The 20,146-nt window shown below is 35.5% G+C and overlaps 1 protein-coding gene across 1 annotated transcript in view; it reads right to left on the bottom strand.

Annotated features, from left to right (window-relative positions):
* The window catches only part of LOC145662477 (uncharacterized), a 443,342-nt gene that overhangs the window by 247,532 nt on the left and 175,664 nt on the right, over positions 1–20,146 (bottom strand). Inside the window, exon 2 of the mRNA XM_081728083.1 lies at positions 4,842–5,047. Within this exon, the coding sequence (XP_081584209.1) occupies positions 4,842–5,047 (206 nt within the window). The remainder of the gene's footprint in view (positions 1–4,841; positions 5,048–20,146) is intronic.

Below are 20,146 nucleotides of genomic sequence, written 5' to 3'. Positions count from 1 at the left end.
TTGGTGGTATGAAGAAATATTATGACATGGTTGTCGTCCGCCATCTTGGTGGCCACCATATTGGAATCAACTTGTTTATTTTAAACAGCAATATGGTCATGTGACATATCAAACAACATCCCCATTCGAAGAGAAATCCAGTGGTAACATTAGTTTTTCAAAATCTGCAGCGGTTTTGAAGTTGTAAATGAATTTAGGATAGGTTATATCTTTCAGGTTTAAATTTTGTTATGTGTAGAGCATTCTATAGATGGAAACTGACTGTATTTTTTCTTGTAGGTAGGAAGGGATATTAGCTCGAGAGGAAAGAATCGAAATTATCCTTTTGGCTGAGGGACGCGATTAGGATGTCGCTCATTGAAGATGGCTGCTATTATTGATGAACTGCGTCCTCTAAGTAGAAAATATTTGTTTCTAGCCTCATCTGCCTCCTCTCAGAGTTGCTCAATAGGCAAAATAACATATTTTAAGATTGGTGGGCCATGAATCTAAACTTTATGTAGAACTGAAGTCATCGAGTACCAATTATATAGTTTTACTTAAAGTTCTTCAGTGGCAGTAACGAAGTTCTGAAATTTCTCCACATCTATTTCATGGCCACTAGAAATTGCCTACAGAATAATCTTGAAATGTTTTTATCGAGTTCAAATCCACACCAGCTATTCTGGCGGCAGTTTCGTGGTCAGCAAGAAACCTGCTTGAAGTGTTCTCATCGTTCGTATTGCCATGGTCTTGCTTAGGGACGTCCACTAACAAACCCATCTCTTCTCTGAAACTGGTTTGAATTTCTTTTCTTCGTCTCTTTAACTATGGTTTTCGCTTCTTCTGATTTCCCTTGCCATTGTTAAATAGAGATTTTGTAGGCTAAATGTAATATTGATTCGAAAACCCTGATCCTTGTATAAAGGACAGACAACCCAAACAAGGACAGACAGTGCACTTTATGAACTTAAAAGTTTCAGTAAATATTATTTATTATAGAATTAATTGCATGAAATCCTACTTGAATAAATTAATTCTATTTTTCAGTATAAACTCAATCAATTAAAGATTAAACTCATAGGTTTATGTCAGAAAACTGCTATAAGGCCTGCATACCATTTCTAGACATCCTCATTCATCGCAAACCTGATCGAAGTCTGGGCCACAGTGTTTACAGAAAACCTACTCACACTGACCTTTATCTTAACGGAAACAGCTTTCACCATAAATAACAGCGCAATACAGTCATCAGCACGCTTGCGCTTGGAGCAAAAGCCATCTTAGACCAAGAAAGCTTCTCCAGTGAACTTGCAAATCTCAAGAAGACCTTACTGCAGAATGGCTACAAGGAAGATGACATTTGATTGGTTCTAAAAAGGACCTTTTCCAGTAAAAGATCACCACAGAATCTGGAGATCCAGTCAACATCGCAGTCCTGCCCTACACTGGGTAACAATCTGGAAATATTACAACAATCATGAAGAGACACAACATCAAAACCATACACAGACCGCCATCGAATATCAGAAACCTACTACGTCCAGTTAAAGACGATTTGGGTCTCAAAACACCAGGAGTATGCAGTGTTTCCTGCGAATGCGGGAAAACTTACATAGGACTAACAGGACGAACAATAGAATATCGATGCAAAGCCCTGGCGGAACATAATGTAACGGAAGGACATAGAATTTTATTCTCAGACACTAAAATTATTTCAGAGAGCTCAAACCACTGGGATAGGATAATTAAATAATATCTTGCCATACTATAAGAACCCAACAATATCAACAGGGATACAGGATTTTAACTCAGCCAGAGATGGACACCAGTCATAAAGAAATGAAATCTTTGAGTTTTACGTCCCACGGTTATGCCGGTTAGGCTAAAGGAGACGGTGATAATGAGAGATGAGTGAAATGGTGGAATGAATAAAGTGGGAGGAAACGGGAGAACCCCGAGAAAACCCACGAGCACGGTGTTTGTCCACCACAAAGTCCACTTGGCGGGGGCTGGGATCGAACCCGGGACCCCAAGCACCAGAGGTGAACGCTCTACCACTGAGCCACCGCGCCCCCCCACCAGTCATAAAGAAAGCATATATAAATACGACCAATGAGCGTCAAGCTGTAGACCATCCAATAAGAGACACGGTTCTTAACCCACCCTTACCTTTCCTATATAGGCTATAGTACACACGAACTGATCTCAGCGAGTGAGCGAAGCAGTAGAGAGAACAATTTTTAGTGGGAGGCTGTAAGATGCACCACCAGGGAGAAGCTCGTCGTGATTGTGGATACCCAGCGGTGTTATAACAAGCAATCATAGACTAGAGCCGCCAATTGCAGTAGAAGACACCAGAGACTTAAGTTATAACACACAGAATAGTCTTATGAGATAATTCTGTGTCTTTCAAGATAGAGTTTGTGAAAATAAAATCACTCAACACTCACCGCTTCCTGAGGAAATAGGCATTGTTTTCCGTCGGCTCGACACCCTATTGCGGACCAAGATTCGCACTGCCCATCATTTAGAGCTCCTTCGTGGCTAAACGGTTAGCGTACGCGTCCGGGTTAGATTCCCGGCGGGAGCTCATATGGTTCAGACTCCACGTTAATCAGTAGGTTCATGTCTCATATAGCTTCGCTGCTGAACGGGATGTTAAACTCAACATCAACTCAACTCAATTGGTCTCAGCAGAATCGCCCTGAAGACGAGAACGATGTAGGTTCTTGAATCGTCGGCTCTATCGTCGGACTTCACCTGGCTGATATCCCGAAAACATCTCTATAAAATACTGTCGAGTTTCCAAGTTCTTAAAGAAAAATCAGGTAGAAGAGTGTGAAGACAGACCAGCGTACTCAGGCTCTTAAGCGTGGGCGTCAAAAGATTCTGAAGGGGAAAGTGAGGGGAAGAAGAAGATTGTAAAACATGCACTCCCTTACTTGAACTCTTGCCTATAGGAATGTCTGATTTCATTAACTTAAATTATTAAATATTCCATTAAATTATTGATAAATTTCCAATTGTGCCAAATTTAAAATAAATAATTCTCAATTTATGTCGGCATAGTCAAAGATTAACTATATTTCCTTCATATACATTCATGTATACATATACATCTTATCTTTTTCCTGTCATTTTAATCACTCAAAGAACATGTTGCCAAAGTAACTTAATTTTGTAAAACAAATACATAAGGTTTTAATTTCCCAAAATTAGTTTTGTACTTGTGGGAAAGATAGGTACATTTTTAAAATATTCTATTGCAAGCGAGCGTATAAGACATGATACTGACTTTCATTTGAAATCGAGGGTAAAATTTTTGAAAGTAGGAACAGGTACTCCAGAGTCACATATAACAAAATGATGGGAAGAAGAAACATAAGTTTAAACCAGGAAGTTGGTTAGCAATATCAAGATATCAACCAGCATTATATAAAAGTAAATCTGCTGGCTCTCCGTATCTACGAAACTATTATGCGCAGAATCTTTTGATTTTTTAAAATAAATATTGTTGTTGTGTCTTGGCTGTAAATCAGACAGGGAATGTAGAAATAATACCCCTAAAGAAGGATATTTTTTAAAGAAGGATATATATATATACAGTTATCAGTTCTCTGACAATATTATACCTTAGAATTTTATAAAAATAATCTATTTGAAAATAGACTGTGTATATAACGCGATTTTACAAAATACGATTCCTAAGAAATGATGGGAGAGGAACAGAAAGTTTTTTCTGCTGTTTCCGTAACTTCCAAAGCTATTAGGCGTTAAACCTTGGAATGCACCTTTGGCTGACGATAAAATGATGTTTTATAAACCGTGACCTCTAAGGGATGAAGTACCTGGTAATTGCAGTGGAATCGAATTTGCGTAAACAAGTATTATGTAACTATATTACATATATTTCACATAGTTTCCATAAACCTTATTCTTTTCGTTCGAAAAACGGACTTTTCACCATTAATATGTAGGACATTTAGAGCACAATGAAATCAAGACGCATTATAAAGTAATAAGAGAAAGGAACACAAAGTTTATACGAGAAAGAAACACAAGATACCCTTAACTACATGGAAAAGTTAGCACTGTTATTTTACAATATAAGAGCTATTTACAATATCTGGACATGAATCTTCTAGGCTCTGAAAAGAACTGCAGATAGTTATCTTAAAAATGAAAAAATGTAATGACCAACAATTTATATTGCGCTAAACGAGCCATATAAAAGAACCTAAAATACGATTCCCAAGGCTTTTTACATTTTGCTAATTTCAGTGTAGTCTAACAATATTACGTTTGTTTCAACCACCATCACTTCAGTATTTTCATCAATTATCTGCTCATGGTACTTTTACCGTAAGATGAGATAGACAGAGCCGGAACTTGAGCAGTTTATTGGCTGTATTGACTCTGCTGGCTTGTGCTCAAACCATGGTATTTGATATCTAGTGATGGGATGTCTCCTAATATTGCAGGGAAGAGGTAAGCGTACCTTAACAGTCCGATATCAAGACTAGATATAACAGTAAATTGTTACGTGCTTGAGGAGTCAACCTATCTGAAGTATAAATGGGAGCAGATTTCGACCAATCACGTAATGGGTGTTTCTCTTTGGCCCTGTTCGGAAGAGTGTCAGAGCCGCGCTACAAATGGCGGAGGATTGTGGTACGCATAGTAAGGTATCAAGAAATTGATCCAACCAGCGTAACTGATATGAGAATATTAGCGTTCTGCACTTGAAGCTTATTCTGATTATCCATTGATCTTTGGTTGGATGGCAGAGTCTCGTAAACTAATAAGATAAGATTTTTCTGCAATAATGTATTAGAAAGAGCAATTAAAGGAATACTTACATCGATGTAGATTCCTGTAAGTGGGAAGTCTTTAGTTGGTGGACTGAAGTTGGGAAGAAATCTATATATTTCTCGAAGTCCTTTGTAAAACTTCACAGAATATAATGATTTATTCCCGATATTGTAGTGACAATCCAGACTAGCTTCTCTCCCTGCTACCACCACTGGTGGATTAATCTCCAATGTAACGCTGATACACAATACCACTGAAATATACGAAAAAATAAATTATGATTAGAACTGATATTGTAATTTTATGTTTCAATTCATTAGTATAAACATAAAAGGGCTTCAAGTTACAGTGAGTACACTCAAGAAACATTTGAAAATTCACGTAACATCAGCTTACCGATGCATACGTTTGGAAATTGAGGCTGTCAAGATTTTATCAATGCTATTTTTATCTTAGAACATTTATATGTATGTAAGTTACAAACGAGATTCATTAAAGAAAAGCCTCTTGTAGAAATCAAGGGTTGCTTTGTCAAGGGTTTCGTTTGCATTTTTACTGAACGATAATTGGTCTATAAGAAACTATAAGCGGCAACACGTAAATACTTAGTTGGGGACGATTGCCTTATATCGTAGTGAATATGTATCAATGCTTTATGAAGGAGCAGATGTTCATTGTGAAATACCAATAGATTAGTTATTCCATTAAACACTGTTAACTAAGGTTTCTTGAAAAGTTCCTTCTGGACCCTTAGGAGGACATTTCCTGTGACAACCTCATTTTATCAGTAACCCACCAGATCCGGTGATTCTAACCCGGTGTGTCTGGATCTGTTATAGTCACAGGTTCTGAGAAGCGAGAGCCGGTCGCGGGTAACCAGGACAATCGTGATCCAACTCACTCAGGCGATCTAGTGACTCATGCGATCGCTGATACAAATATGATATGTAAATGTCGTACTTCCTCTTATACCTTTTTAAAAATCAACATTTTCCGGCGACAATTTTCAGTCGAAAATAGAGGGAACTTCCCTAGCTAGTCTACTGGGATATTCAATGTCGATATCGGAATATTCAAATAATTGAGGGAAATTCGTTTCCTCCAAGTAGTGCCAAGAGGCACAGTCTAGCAATCATATGGTTTTTCCACAATCCTGTAGAGTCCAATCAAATATGTCAGTTTCCTGGAATTAGGAAAGAACTCGAATCCAAGCCCTAATTATTACAGTTTTTGGCTGGGATACCATTACATTATTAGAATAAATGGAATATCCGAGTCGCCCATTTGGGAGTGAAACGTATCTTCTCTTCCAAGTAGGACACACCGTGTGCGTGGGTTTTCTCGGGGTTCTCCCACTTTTTTCATTCCACCATTTCATTCATTACTCATCATCACCGTCTCCTTTAGCCTAACCGGCATAACCGTGGGACGTAAAACTCAAATATTTCATTTCATTTTTTCCAAGTAGTTCAGATGTTGACATTTCCAAATTAAAAATTAGCAATATCATCCCTGCATCACGAGAAAGCTTTTGGTTTGTATGTGTGATATTTTAATTAATATTGAAACGATTTATTAATTAATAAATTGATACCACTTGTGGTTCTAGAAGATAGACTAGAGTGGAAATAGATTATATCCTTGGGACGCTATTGAAAATAGCTTTGTGGCATATACTACAGTTTTGCTTCATAACAATCAAGATTAAAACCGGAAGTGGTCTCGGGATCAGCTTAATTGATCACGTCCATTAATGAACTTAGATTCCTGACTTTTGACTCCCTACAGTCTGGCCAAAATTGATGGTGTTCCATTAAGTGGTTCCTGAGATTTTCAATTGTTCATATCTTTGGAACAACTGGATGGATCAAATAAATTTACGTACATAATTCCTAACTTTTCATAATCTATATCCTGATCAGTGTCTATATGCAGATCGATCAAGTAATTTTTGAGATCTTCTTGTCTTTCGGACAGACGGACACACGGACAGGCATGATGTTTGTCTCACGAACTGACGTAGGACAGGATGATATATACGAGAGTTTTGGTTCATACACAAAACTCCTTAAATATTGCAACCTATCAATTGATACAATTAAATTTCAGCGTACACAGGCGTTGTATATCTATGTGAAGTGACTAGGATTCTTTATAGTTTATCTTAATATTGAGTATTATTATGTTTTTACTGGAGAAGAAGATACAGTTATCACATGTTAATTTTGTTAGGGTTTTTTATGTGGAAGTTTGTGCATATTATAATTCTCGTTTCAATTTCCTAATCACACTCAACTGATATCTAAACCGAAATAATAAATTACACAGATACATATCTTTGAATTAGTGACGTTATTTTGAGATAAATAACAGCGTTTCGTTCCTCATTTGGTAATAACATGTTTGCATCATATCTTCAAAATCCCAAACAGTAAGTGCTGTGTATATAAACCTATATATATATATCATTGTAACTCTTTAAAAGTAGCTTGAAAGAGGGCGTGAGGTAATTAAGTTAATGGACCATAAAATTTATCTGATAAGAAAGCGAATATGAGAAATGATTATCAAATCCAATATTTAAGTGAAATATTTATCTAATGTGCACCGAAAGTAAATTTTAGTACACCCTCTTACTCCCATATTTTAAAATCATTTTCTTTCTTTTTTAATACTCCATTGATATTATATTTTAATTTCCCATGAGTGTCTATATATAAAATCTTTCGCTACCACATACGCAGAAATGGGCAAGGGATGGGAGATATGTAGCTATATATGGGTGAAGCGAAGATACAAAAGAAGATCAGTGGTAGGGGAAGGTAGAAAATTGTAAGGGACTATATGTGGTTACAAAGAGTTCAAATCAGCGAAAAGATGTTTATCTAATCTGGGAACGTGATTTTCTTCCGTTTCAATCCCTTAATATCTTACCTGAATCATATCTCCAGGGTATCATTTGATTATGGTTGAAGCTATCAGGGGTCCGCCCGAAGGTTTTATGGTAACCATCTCCTTCAAACAGAGTTAATGACGTAAGCTTCCATATCCCTTCACCTCCTCTCTTTAACCCCTCTTTTAACTAATGTTTGTTACGGGAGTTGACGTAAACTTTATTATCAATACGGAAGCAGCACGAACTACCTCATAAGGAAAGTATTGTTTTATGGGTGCATTTTCTCCATCGATGGAGAAACGACAATTTCGTATCACGTTGAGTTTTGCTCATGTTTATATCTTTTTCTCGGTAAATCTTTTGTGGTTCGGTTATTATTTTCAATTCTTTTAGCTTCATATTATAAGCGAATGTCCTTGTCCATATAAAAATAGCATGTGAATATCTATCATACCTACAAGATTTGTTTTGTATATTTCTAGCATGATAATTTATTATAGGTATCAATATACCGTGTTTCAGTGCCTGGTTAAGACTTGGTTGAATGATGGACGATGACAGAGGAAGGAATTTGAGATGCTGAATCACTGTCTGGATGTGCGTGGGTTCCAAGCTATTACCCCGCCAAGAATTTTTTTTTTCCGAATGATAAAGTCATTATAATTGTAGAGCAAATTGTTGGATAAACGTCCATTCAAATTTAATATTTCGCTGTTGAACCTGTAAATTCCATTAATATAAAAATAAATGGGGACATGATTGGAGCATATGTGACTCTACTGAAAAGTATGATACACTGAGGAAAACAAATACGTATGTGGCGTACGTAGAAACGTGGGTTACGTGTGTAAATCTTAACTGAACGTATACCAAACGTATAATTGAAAAGGTACCGTTTATACGTACTTTCCGTCTAAGTATTCTGAATAAACATACTTTTCGTACGAACGAAAGAATTATATAGGCAGTCAGGATCTCACATATAGATGAACGTATATAACATATAGCTGACGTATGTAACAACGGCATGATATAACATATAAGCGGAAAAAAAGGGCAGTACGTATGTAGCATATCGATAACGTATGCTCCGTATTGATTTTTGTAGTAATCATTTGGAGTCCGTATGCATGTATAAACCGTGTAGCCTAAATGTTGAAGTGGAAAATGAAGTAGGCGAGGATGATAAAGGATTTAGTATTCTTCGGGATGAGTTTGAAAAGGCTATATCCGAGATTAGGAATGGAAAGGCAACAGGAATAGATAACATACCAATAGAATTCATTAAAAATATAGGAGACAAGGGAAAGAAAGAATTGTGGCGACTATGCAATGAAATATATGAAACAGGAGAATGGCCAAAAGACTCTCTGAAAACGATCATGATACCGATGGCTAAGAAATCGAACCCAAAGAGATGTGAGGATTATAGAACTATTAGTCTCATATCTCATGCAGCTAAAATTCTGCTCCGAATACTGAACAGAAGGTTATATGGAAGAACAAATAAAGATGTGGAGGAAGAGCAGTTCGGGTTCAGAAGAGGCAAGGGCACAAGAGATGCTATTGGATTATTAAGGGTGATCGGTGAAAGATTTATAGAAAAAGGGAAGGAGGTGTATGTTGTATTTATTGATCTAGAAAAGGCTTTTGACCGCGTGAATTGGGAATTGTTGTTGGGAGTTCTAACAAAGATAGGGTTGGAATGGAAAGATAGAAGACTAATAAGAAACTTATACATGAACCAACAAGTCAGTGTTAGGATAGGGGAAGAACTGACGGAAGAGAGTGCAATTGGAAGGGGAGTTCGACAAGGATGCTGCCTCTCGCCAACACTATTTAATGTCTATCTAGAAGAGATAGTGAAAAAGGCCCTACATGATGATGATGGCATTTCGGTAGGAGGTAGAATGATTAGATGTATAAGATTTGCAGACGATATGGCGCTTGTTGCAGAATCTGAAAAGAAAATCAATAAAATGTTAGAAAAAATGAGAAAGGGCTTTGAAGAATATGGGATGAAAATAAATGTTAGAAAGACAAAAGCCATGGTGATTGGAACGAAGGGGTCTGTGTCAAATATAAAAGTAGGAGAGGAAAAAATAGAACAAGTGAATAGTTTTCGATACCTGGGTAGTATTCTTGGTAATGACATGAAATGCGAACGTGAAATAAAAGCAAGGATAGGAATGGCGAAAGAAGCCTTTAAAAGAAAGAAAAGTCTGTTTTGTGGGACCTTGAACAAAGAGTTGAGAAAAAGACTCATAAAATGCTTCGTGTGGAGTGTTGTAATGTATGGGGCGGAAACGTGGACATTACGTAAAGGTGAGGAAAATCGACTGGAAGCCTTCGAAATGTGGGTGTGGAGAAGAATGGAAAGAATTAGTTGGGTCGAGCGGAAAACGAATGAGAGAGTGTTAGAAATGGTGGGTGAGAAAAGAACACTTCTATTTAAATAGATATTATTAGGAAGAGGAAGAGAAACTGGTTGGGACATTGCCTAAGAAGAGATTGTATCATGAGGGACATCCTAGAGGGTATGGTGGCGGGAAAGAGAGGGAGGGGGCGAAGGAGACTACAATTAATGGATGATATTAAAACAGAAAGATCATACGCGAAGACGAAAAGGTTAGCGGAGGACCGTGGAGCATGGAAGCTTCTCAGCTGCGGCAAGTGACCTGCCAATAAAGGCAGAATACCTATGATGATGATGATGATGTATGTATAATATACCACTGTCCGGATAACGGATTGTTCTCAGTGTATTTATGTATTTACAAACCATTATTACACTTTATTTTAGTTTGTCCATTAAATTAGCTATTTTTTTTAAAGTTGTTTCGTTAACATGTGCTGTGCACTGTTATAATAAACTGTGTGGAGGTAACGGGAAATGCGGGTACTGCAAAAGCTGTTGGGTCAATTTACCCGTCAGGAAGGCACGGCATCAACGTAGGGTTTCATTTAAAAATTTAAGCACATGTATAGAAAATAGGTGAGAAAATGTTATGCACCACTAGCTATAAGCAGTTATGTATTGTCTTAAACACAGACTCAGTTTGCAATATGGCAAACACACATACTGCGATTAAACACGTACACTCATGTCCAAAATGATTGTCGCATATCTATAACTGTCTTCTTGTAAGAATATAATTTGATAATGACTTTGCAGGGTACTTTTAATACTGACACTATGTGCATAATCGGGAAATGTATATTTGTGGTAAATTTCATAGGAAAAGAATTATAAATACGAAAGTTAGAATGAGTAAAACAAAATGTTGCTAAATGGACAAGAAAATTTTATTTTCGTTTTATTGTTCTTATTTACTGCTCTTTTGACATGAAATTTGACACATACATGTCTTTGCCGATTATACACATACTAACATTATAAGAAATACTCGGCGAATTCGTTATCAAATTATATTCCTTCAACAACATATTTATAGACATGCGACAATAATTTTGGACATGAGTGTACATACTGATTAACCACAGAAAGACTGTCAGCAGTGCAATGGTGACAAGTAACGTATTGCCCATTGTCAATTATGTTGTGAAGTACTTCACTTACCTGAAAAAGCATGTTGAAAATTACGTAATTTGTCTGGAAGTTAATCCTGAAAAACAATATTTTCTAAGTATACCTAATACATACAGCATGTGCTTCGTTTAAGGCTTCTCAATGAAGTTTGTCACCTGGAATTAAAATAATTTAGCCGAAAACAGTCGAAATCGCTCTATCGTTAAAAATAACCTTGCTTTCTAGAAATTTGCTGATTTATATGAATCATGATTATATATATATCTTGCAGGTTTGCAATAGAACTTGTTACGGGTGTTGAAGTTAGTCGGCAGCTACTGGATAACCCCACCCTTAACTTCAAGAAGGTTTTAGAGTGACTCGAAGAAAAGAAAAAAATCATGAAAATAACGTCAGGGGATTCAGAACTGTTTATGATAATAGTTGAAGATTATTTTGTTTGAGAGTTAACATGCTGAAAACCTTTTCAATTTAAATAAATACATTTCGCTCGTGTATACAGTTCACGGTACAACTATTTATAATAAAGGATAATTGTTCGTTTGAATAACATCGACAAGGACATTTCTTACCATAAAAGACCCTTTTCGGTATGACAAACTACTTCTGTGCAAACACTAATATGTCCATCCATGCAAATTTTGTTGATAAATTTAAAAAAATAATAATCCACTTCCAGAAAAAAAAAACTACTTCTGGGAAAAGTACCATATACTGTATATTAGCCTTTATTCGTTCTAAAATAAGTTAATATTAATACATATAAAAATGAATGTATATAAAAAATTTCCTTTCAGAAAAAAGTACTTTTTACTTATTGATATATTTTTCCCAACTTTTGCGTGAATTGAAATGTTATTATTATCTAATTATCTTATCTAATCTAATCTTCTAATCTTATATTATATTCTAATTCTAATATAAATAAAATAAGAAGTTTGATTGTGTGTCTTTCTGTGTGCGGCCTGCGGACCAGACGATTGCACCGAGAGTTACCAAATTTTGGTCACGTATACCTTGGTCCAGCCCCAGACCCCAGACCAAGACGAAGCGTTCTTTTTTCAAAATTCGAACCAAGGGGTTCTCAAGGGGGTCTTTAATGGGACATATAAAAGTAGTAGAAAATGATCGATATTAGTGTCGAATTCATACTTTTCGCGGTCGCTGAGATCAATGGCGAAACGCCGATTGTATTAATTTCCAAATTTACCCAATTCTGCTGCGGACTCTGAGTCACCGGGGGGTGGGGGGATTCCGAGACATGTAAAAATAATCCAAAATGACCGATTTTAGTGTCAAATTCATACTTTTCGTCGTCGCTGAGATCAATGATGATACTTCCGTTAGTGGTGACTTTCAAATTCAGCTACCATTGTATGCATGCCGGGTGTCACTTGCGGAATTGAGTTACCAAGAAATGTAGAAATAATTCAAAATGACAGATATTAGTGTCAAATCCATAGTTTACATAGATATTTTATCTGACCCACGCGAAGAATATGTACTTCAGTTAGTTTAATAATAAAAGGAAGTTTGCATTATGGTGAAGGAACATAAAAACTGGTAATTTTCGAAGTACATTTTTCTTGCAAATAACCATTAAATAACATTATTAATAAATAATTGTACGAGAACACATATTATTAATAACTGTCTGTAAAATATACATTCACAAATTTAGAAAATAAAATTCTTTTACTTAAAAAAATAATGTATCTGTTTTCCTTATTTCTTATTATTCTTGTTTCTGAAAGAAGAAACATTAGTATCAATGTTTTAAATGTTTGGGTGAGTATTAGTTTTCTTTCAATTTTCAGCGACACACTTTCCCGGCACCGTTGGGAAATAAGTTTTCTTTGAGAAGTCTTCCTTCTTGTGTGCGCACGGATGGGGGCAAAGCGTTTTCATTTCAGAAGAGCGGTGTATTTACTTTCAATTCGAGTTTACTCAATTTACTACTACCCATCCCCTCCATAACCATCGTGCCTCCCAGAGTTCTTTTGCCTTAGCCATTTTGCCGCCTTTGTTCTAAGCGCTCTGTTTGTGTGTGCGTACAAACGCGCATACAGTCTCTATTTCTCTCTCTCTCTCTCTCTCTCTCTCTCTCTCTCTCTCTCTCTCTCTCTATATATATATATATATATATATATATATATATATATATATATATATGGGCGATGACTGTGTGTGTGCGTGTTTTGCTTGTCCAATGCAAAAGCAGTAAAGCGTCGGCAACGAATGTACGCGTAGGGTATATGGGTGGTGGATGATGAAGGCTGGAGGAAACAGATCTAAAGCATAGAAAGATGTTCCTTCTCGTTTGATGCTTCTTCAAACTGAATTTCTTTTCGTATACAGAATATATTCCTGATCAGAACTCGACAGACAAGGATACGGTAGTTGAAACATATTGAAGCCAACTTTATCTTTGAGGAGCATATCCATATTTGAAAGGAGAAAAATACAACATACTCTGATATTTTGAGTTTCAATTTCAATTTTTCATTTAAACTAATATTCACTTTATTCAACTATAATTTCGAATTTTTTTACGGAGAGGAACAGAGGCGGTTCGATGAGGGAAGTCACACTGGGAAAAATTAAAGTTTTATCTCTTGAAACTAAGGGAATAAAGGTTATTTAATGCATTAATTGTTGTATACATAAAATAGTGGTTATTATTTAGTTTCTCCCCCAAATCACTTAGTAGTGATTATGGTTAGTTATTTGTAAGTATGGTGAGTATTACGTGTATATATACTTTATAAAAACTACAATACATAAAACACGAACAAACTTGTGCTAGGTGACCACTAGAAAGCACAAATGCTATCTAACCGAATCAGAGCAGGAGCGCAGCAGGGGGTGCGTTCATAATAAGAAGGCACGGCAACGACGGTGGGTATACGCATAAACGAAGTCGTTTACAACGGCTCACTGTAAGTCACACTTCGGATTCCGGAACTGTTGATGGATTTTGTGGAGGTACTAAATGCCATCCAGAACTAGTACATATCTAATGTATTAATTGTTGTATACCAGAATTAGTACATTAAGGGAGATTTCTTCGTTTAGTTTTGAAGAGAGAAATTTACTTACCTCAAAAATTAAAACTTTCCAGATGCTAATTCTACGCCGACCGTTTTTAAATTGCAGTTACCTCTGCTTTTATGCTCCAATTTAGCATACATAAAACTTTATAACACCAAAACTATCATATAAATATTACTATTTCCTCGGTATCGAAACGCTTTAATTAGCTATTAGAGTTATTTAACTTTACAATTTTCTTATATCCGTACGCCGTTTCGATCATATAGCGATTTTCCCATATATATCTTCAAGAAAATGATTGTTACTTAATATTGCGTAATAATAAAATAATTATTATTTTTATTATTTCGATTATATGCAGGTAACGGTTTTAGACCCTATGCCGTTTCGGCCCTACGCATGTAACTCTAATTTACGTCACGAGCCGAATTTGGTGGGAAATAAAGCAGTTCCAAGGGATTGAAAAATCACTTATTTGCAGAATAGAAGCTACCTATTTTCCCACAACCAAAAGGTTAAGTAAAATAATATAATGCTCTTGTGAATCTAATCTATTTTATTACTTGATTATAACATTGAAAATTAGCCTTATTATAACAAAGCATTAGAGTTATTTGTTTATGAGGAGAAAAGCTTTTGGATAAGCCGGAAAGATAAAAATAAAATAAAATAACAATTTTCCCATTCTGGAGAGAAAGGTTTGTCCTCATTGATGTTAATAAGTCCTTAAATTAAGTGTACACTAAAACTGTGGTCTTCGTCGTGGTTAGAATTTTATGAAAACGACCATAACATTTACGTTTTGTTTTCTCCTTCGCTAGAGAGTAGACGCCTCCCTCTCTCTCTCTCTCTCTCTGTCACTCTTTCTCGCGTATCTATCCCAGCTCTGCCACGGCGAAGCACGATTTCTTCCAATACCTACGTACATTCTTGTCATATCCGAAGCTGGGAGGACGGCAGACAAAAATATAAGTACCATAAATTGAAAATATGTCCATATGACTAAACTGGTCACAAATAACAATAAATTAAAATTAACTTGAGGAGCAAATCACAAAGCCTAGCTAAAATGTGTAAAGAATATAATGGCACTTAGTATAATTTATACTACATCAAAACAACATTAACAGATTACAAAAAGACAAATAAACGTTTACTTCATTTATTTACGGTGGCTTTTATGTCATCGAGGTGACAACGCTGTCAATAAATTTTCATTTACTCACAATAATCTTCGTGCGGTCAACTCCTTCAGGAACGTCGTGGTTCTGGTGTCAAGTTCCAATTGAATGCAAAGGTCCACAGAAAGGTTCCTGTACCGCAATCTGGATAGTTCCAAGAGTATGTTGTTAGGCTCCGTAACCAATGATTCAGATTTCTCCACACTGAAATATTGCTGCTCTCGTTCAGTAATGTATGATTGACTAGGAAAAACTTTTGTTTGCACTGTTATCCAAAAATATGGTAATACAAATAACATTGAAGCGTATACAAGTATCGCACAGTCGCTGATACTGAACTGAAAGGTTTGCTTTCAGTTATACAAAATGACAATTGAACTTGCGAAAGCTCAACCCGTACAGGGGAGCACATGCAAAAGAATAACGTAGGTCCACTTTAGAACAAGACACCCCACGCGCCTTCGTGGGTGCTTTTCCGAGCGACGAACGTGACGGGTCTCGGGCCTAAGCGATCGTGCATAGCACTGAAAGTTCTTTTAGTTGACTATATCTTTTATGTTGTCGGCCTGGAAAATCCCGATTTTCACTCCTAGCATCAGGACCAGAATTTTCGTCCAATTAGCTCTTAGCTATAACAGTGCGTAGGTGAAATGTGATTGTCCCGAAAGTCGGATATAAAGAGAAAATTATCAATCTTATTGCTGTCACGTGATAAGAGTCCCTGTTTCTCAACCATATATGGCCGTATAATCGAAGCTAAGCTTATTAATACAAATGCATAACATACCAAACTGGTGAAAGAAACTTGAGATTGTTCCTTCATAGACGAGGCTCGGTTAACAAAGTTCAAAATTAACAACGTCTTTTCCAATCGCTTCCAAATTTAATAGAATGAGCCTGTGGTCGGTGACAACACTTCATTTACTTGCCGTTTAACAGGTTAACATTTTAGAAATTTTTTCTATGTATTTTCTCCTAATTATTGTTCTAAGTAATAATTATCAATTTTTGCAAAAAAGAAAAAGAATGAAAGTAAAAGAAAAATGACTAGGTAAAAAGCCTTATTTCGTTGGCTATAATTGGGGGACCAAATGTCTGGATAGGAAAGTATTTCATTTGCGTATTAAGTCTGATTATACTATACATCAAGCTTGTTCAAGACCAAAGAAGGTTTGTAGATCGCATACGATACATAATATCCTTCTGATTGATTGATTGATTGATTTCTAGAAGAAAAAAATCAAATAAATCTAAAGAATATGGATACAGGACAGATTTCAATGGGAAAGGTTTGTTTCTAAGAAGAACCACCAGGTACAAAGGCATAAAATTAGTTCAGCTCATAGTAGTGGTAAACCACCATGTGTTTGACACAGTTTGGTTACAATTGCGATATACCATTAGGTTCTGTAGGCCATAGAATTATTTGGTTAGTAGTGGCGATAAACCTCCAGGTTCTTTGGGTCATTGAAATAGTTTGGTTAGTACTGGCGATGAAGAACCAGGTTTCTTTAGTCTATAAAATTAGTTTGCACTCAGAAAAATCCATTACCCTGACAGCAATATACTGTACAGATATACGGAATTCATATATTTACTACGGATATCTGTACGGAGCATACGTTATCCATGTGCTAGATATCTACTGCCTTTTCTCGCTTAGATGTTACATCATGCCGCTGAAGAATATCTGACATATAAGGGTCTTCGATATATTACATACTTATATGTTTGTTACATACGTCAGCTATATGTTATATACGTCCATTTGTATGTGAGATCCTTATTGCCTATATACAGTTCTCTTTTCCATACGGAAACTACGCATAGATGGAACATATACAGAAAGTATTATAAAGCATACGTTTTCAGTTATATGTTTTGTGCTGTATGTTACATATAGTTGTACGTTAAGTCCAAAACCTACCGGGTTTACGTATGTAACCTACGTTTGTACGTACTTCACATACTTTTTTCTCTGTGTGATTAGTACTAGTGATGAACTACAATTTTATTTAGATCATAAAATTATCTTGATAATATCTCAAATAGATTACCTGCTACCAGGGTCGAATCCAGGATTTTCTGAGTGGGTTGCACCAATAACTAGCAGTACATTTAAATTGAATTAGATTTTTTTAATGCTTTTATACACCTGTGGTGTGAATGAGGAAATTGTATTGTATTGTATTGTATTTATTTCTTTTGTATGAACTTACAAGTACGAGGAATGCCCTCAAGTAAGTTAACATGCGTAATATGTACAAAAAATTTACATGAGTAAAATAAAGTAATATTACCTTGTCATGATATTTACGTACTCCTCAATCGTATAACAAGAATTTTTTAATAGAAATAATTTTAACTTTTGTCTGAACCTTTTCATATTTTCTTCATACTTTATATCAATAGGCAACATGTTGTACAAATTAACACCACCATAACTTACACTTTTTTGATACATTGCTGACCGGTGATTGCACAAATGAAAATCATTCTTATTTCGCGTATTATGATTATGTACATCCTTATTTGTTACGAATGCCGATGAGTGTTCTTTCAAATACAAAAAGAGACGATACAAATATAAGCTATCCAGAGGAAGTATATTGACCTCCTTAAACAAATGTCTACAAGAAAAATTCGGCTTCTTATCACAAAGTATTCTTATGGCTTTCTTCTGAATTTTGAAAACATTAAATCCCTGACTTGAATTTCTCCAGAACATGATACCATATTGCAAGATAGAGTTAAAACACGAATGGTACAAGGTTTTAGCTAATTTTAAATTTACCTTCTGGAAATGCTAAGTGTCTGTTCTCGGTGAATCCTTTTCTTTCAACTTTTAGAAAATTCATAAACCATCGATTTTGCAAAACTTCCCTTTGTTTTAATCCCCAATGGAAACATGACAGCAGAAATTTTTGCTAAGTGTTGCTATTTTTATTGCTAGCTTCTCACTTTAGGTAGTGTATATTTATAACTAAGGGGAAAGGGTGCACATAGACCTTTGCACTCCCCTAATTCCTATCCTGTTGCCTACTTTAAAGTGGTATAAGAAAAAAAAACTTTAAATGCTCTTTCAAAATTGTTGCTTTTTAAACTTTTTGCCATCTTAAAAGTTTCGGATTGAGGTATAGCTAAGGACTCTTTCCTTTCGACTCCGCCTTTTGGCATTGGATGAATATTCACGAATAGAAATTCATTATAGGAAAAATCACAAGTATCAATAAATCACATAACAGTTACCACAGTGTAAAATATCTAGGTTTCACAAAAAAATATATAGTTTATAATGTATTCCCTCTATGTGTCCTGAGTGAGCTACTACAAAAGAAAGGTCAATGAAATCTCTACGTTCCACGAATATGCTCTGTTGTCTGAAGAAGACGGGTAAACAATGAAAACAAATTGTTATGATATACTTGTTGGAATGAGGTTGTGAGTGAAGGCAGGAAAACCCCGAGAAGTCCTACAGATACGATATTTTCCCCTACAAACCCAGGGGATTAAACCTCTAGCACCAGAAGTAAAGAACTCTACCGCTAAGCTACAGTTAACGTAAGCAAGAAAAAGTTGAAAACGGAGAGTGGATTTCAATCTTGAATTAACCCATGGATGATTAAATTCAGACTTAAACTTTACCTACGTATACACGTGACAACTAAAATCAGAAGCGTTGATAAAGTGACTGTGGTATTCACTATAATAAGTTAGCTCCAATCAATTATTTTACAGACTGCTGATGCAAAACCAAACACAGTGCAGTTACATTTAGCGTAATTTAACTTCCTTAGTTAGTTAATAGAATGTATGTCCCTGTTGACATGAATGCACCAATCAAATGTAATCCTCTTTACTAAAATCAACACATTCTAATTATCCCTAATTAATTATAGCTAATAGGATGAAACTACAGCCTTCTGCTGTTCATAATACATATTACAAATATCCCCTTCCCTTCGTATGTGCATAAAATACAATTTTTCTGTGTATTGTTTTTATTTCATGAATAAACTAATAATTATTAAATATATTGCTTATTGCTATTGACAAAGTATTAATTAAATTGAACTTAGGACAATTTGTTTTAGAGGATGTTGTTTATGGGCTGCTATTAACAAAAATCAACCTGTTCATATTTGAGTTATATACATATTAAAGCAAAATATATAACATACTCACTTATTATAATTGATATAATGAATATTGTTTATATTTGCAATATTTTAACAATTACGCATATCATAACTCTCAATTTAATTTGATTTGTATAATGTGGATCTATTGAGATTTAGAATGGCACGGAAAATAACTTTACGAATATAGTTAAAAATCATTCTTTTAGTTTAATATCCCCTGGTTATGCAACCGTAATTATTAATTTTTAATTTTTTTCCACCAGGAATCAAAGATGGGACCATGTGCACCAAACGGACATTCGCTAGTCCCTACACCGGCGCGGAGGTAATCAAATATTGAAAATATACATAAAACACATATCTGTGGGTAATATACCATATGAACGATCTTGCTTTCCAAAACGAACCTGGTTACCAACCTCACTTTTAAAAACTGTATTCTGGGTATATTAATGGCGTTTGCTTGAAAAGTCAGTCACAATTGTTGAAAGACGACTCTCAGAGAGGTGAGTTGTTAAGTCTTTTCTAA

The sequence above is a fragment of the Thermobia domestica genome, chromosome 10, assembly GCF_964235325.1.
Source record: "Thermobia domestica chromosome 10, izTheDome1.hap1.1, whole genome shotgun sequence".
In the NCBI taxonomy this organism is placed as follows: Eukaryota; Metazoa; Arthropoda; class Insecta; order Zygentoma; family Lepismatidae; genus Thermobia; species Thermobia domestica.
Note: the sequence above shows the minus strand (reverse complement) of the source record. Positions and strands in the feature narration are given on the sequence as shown.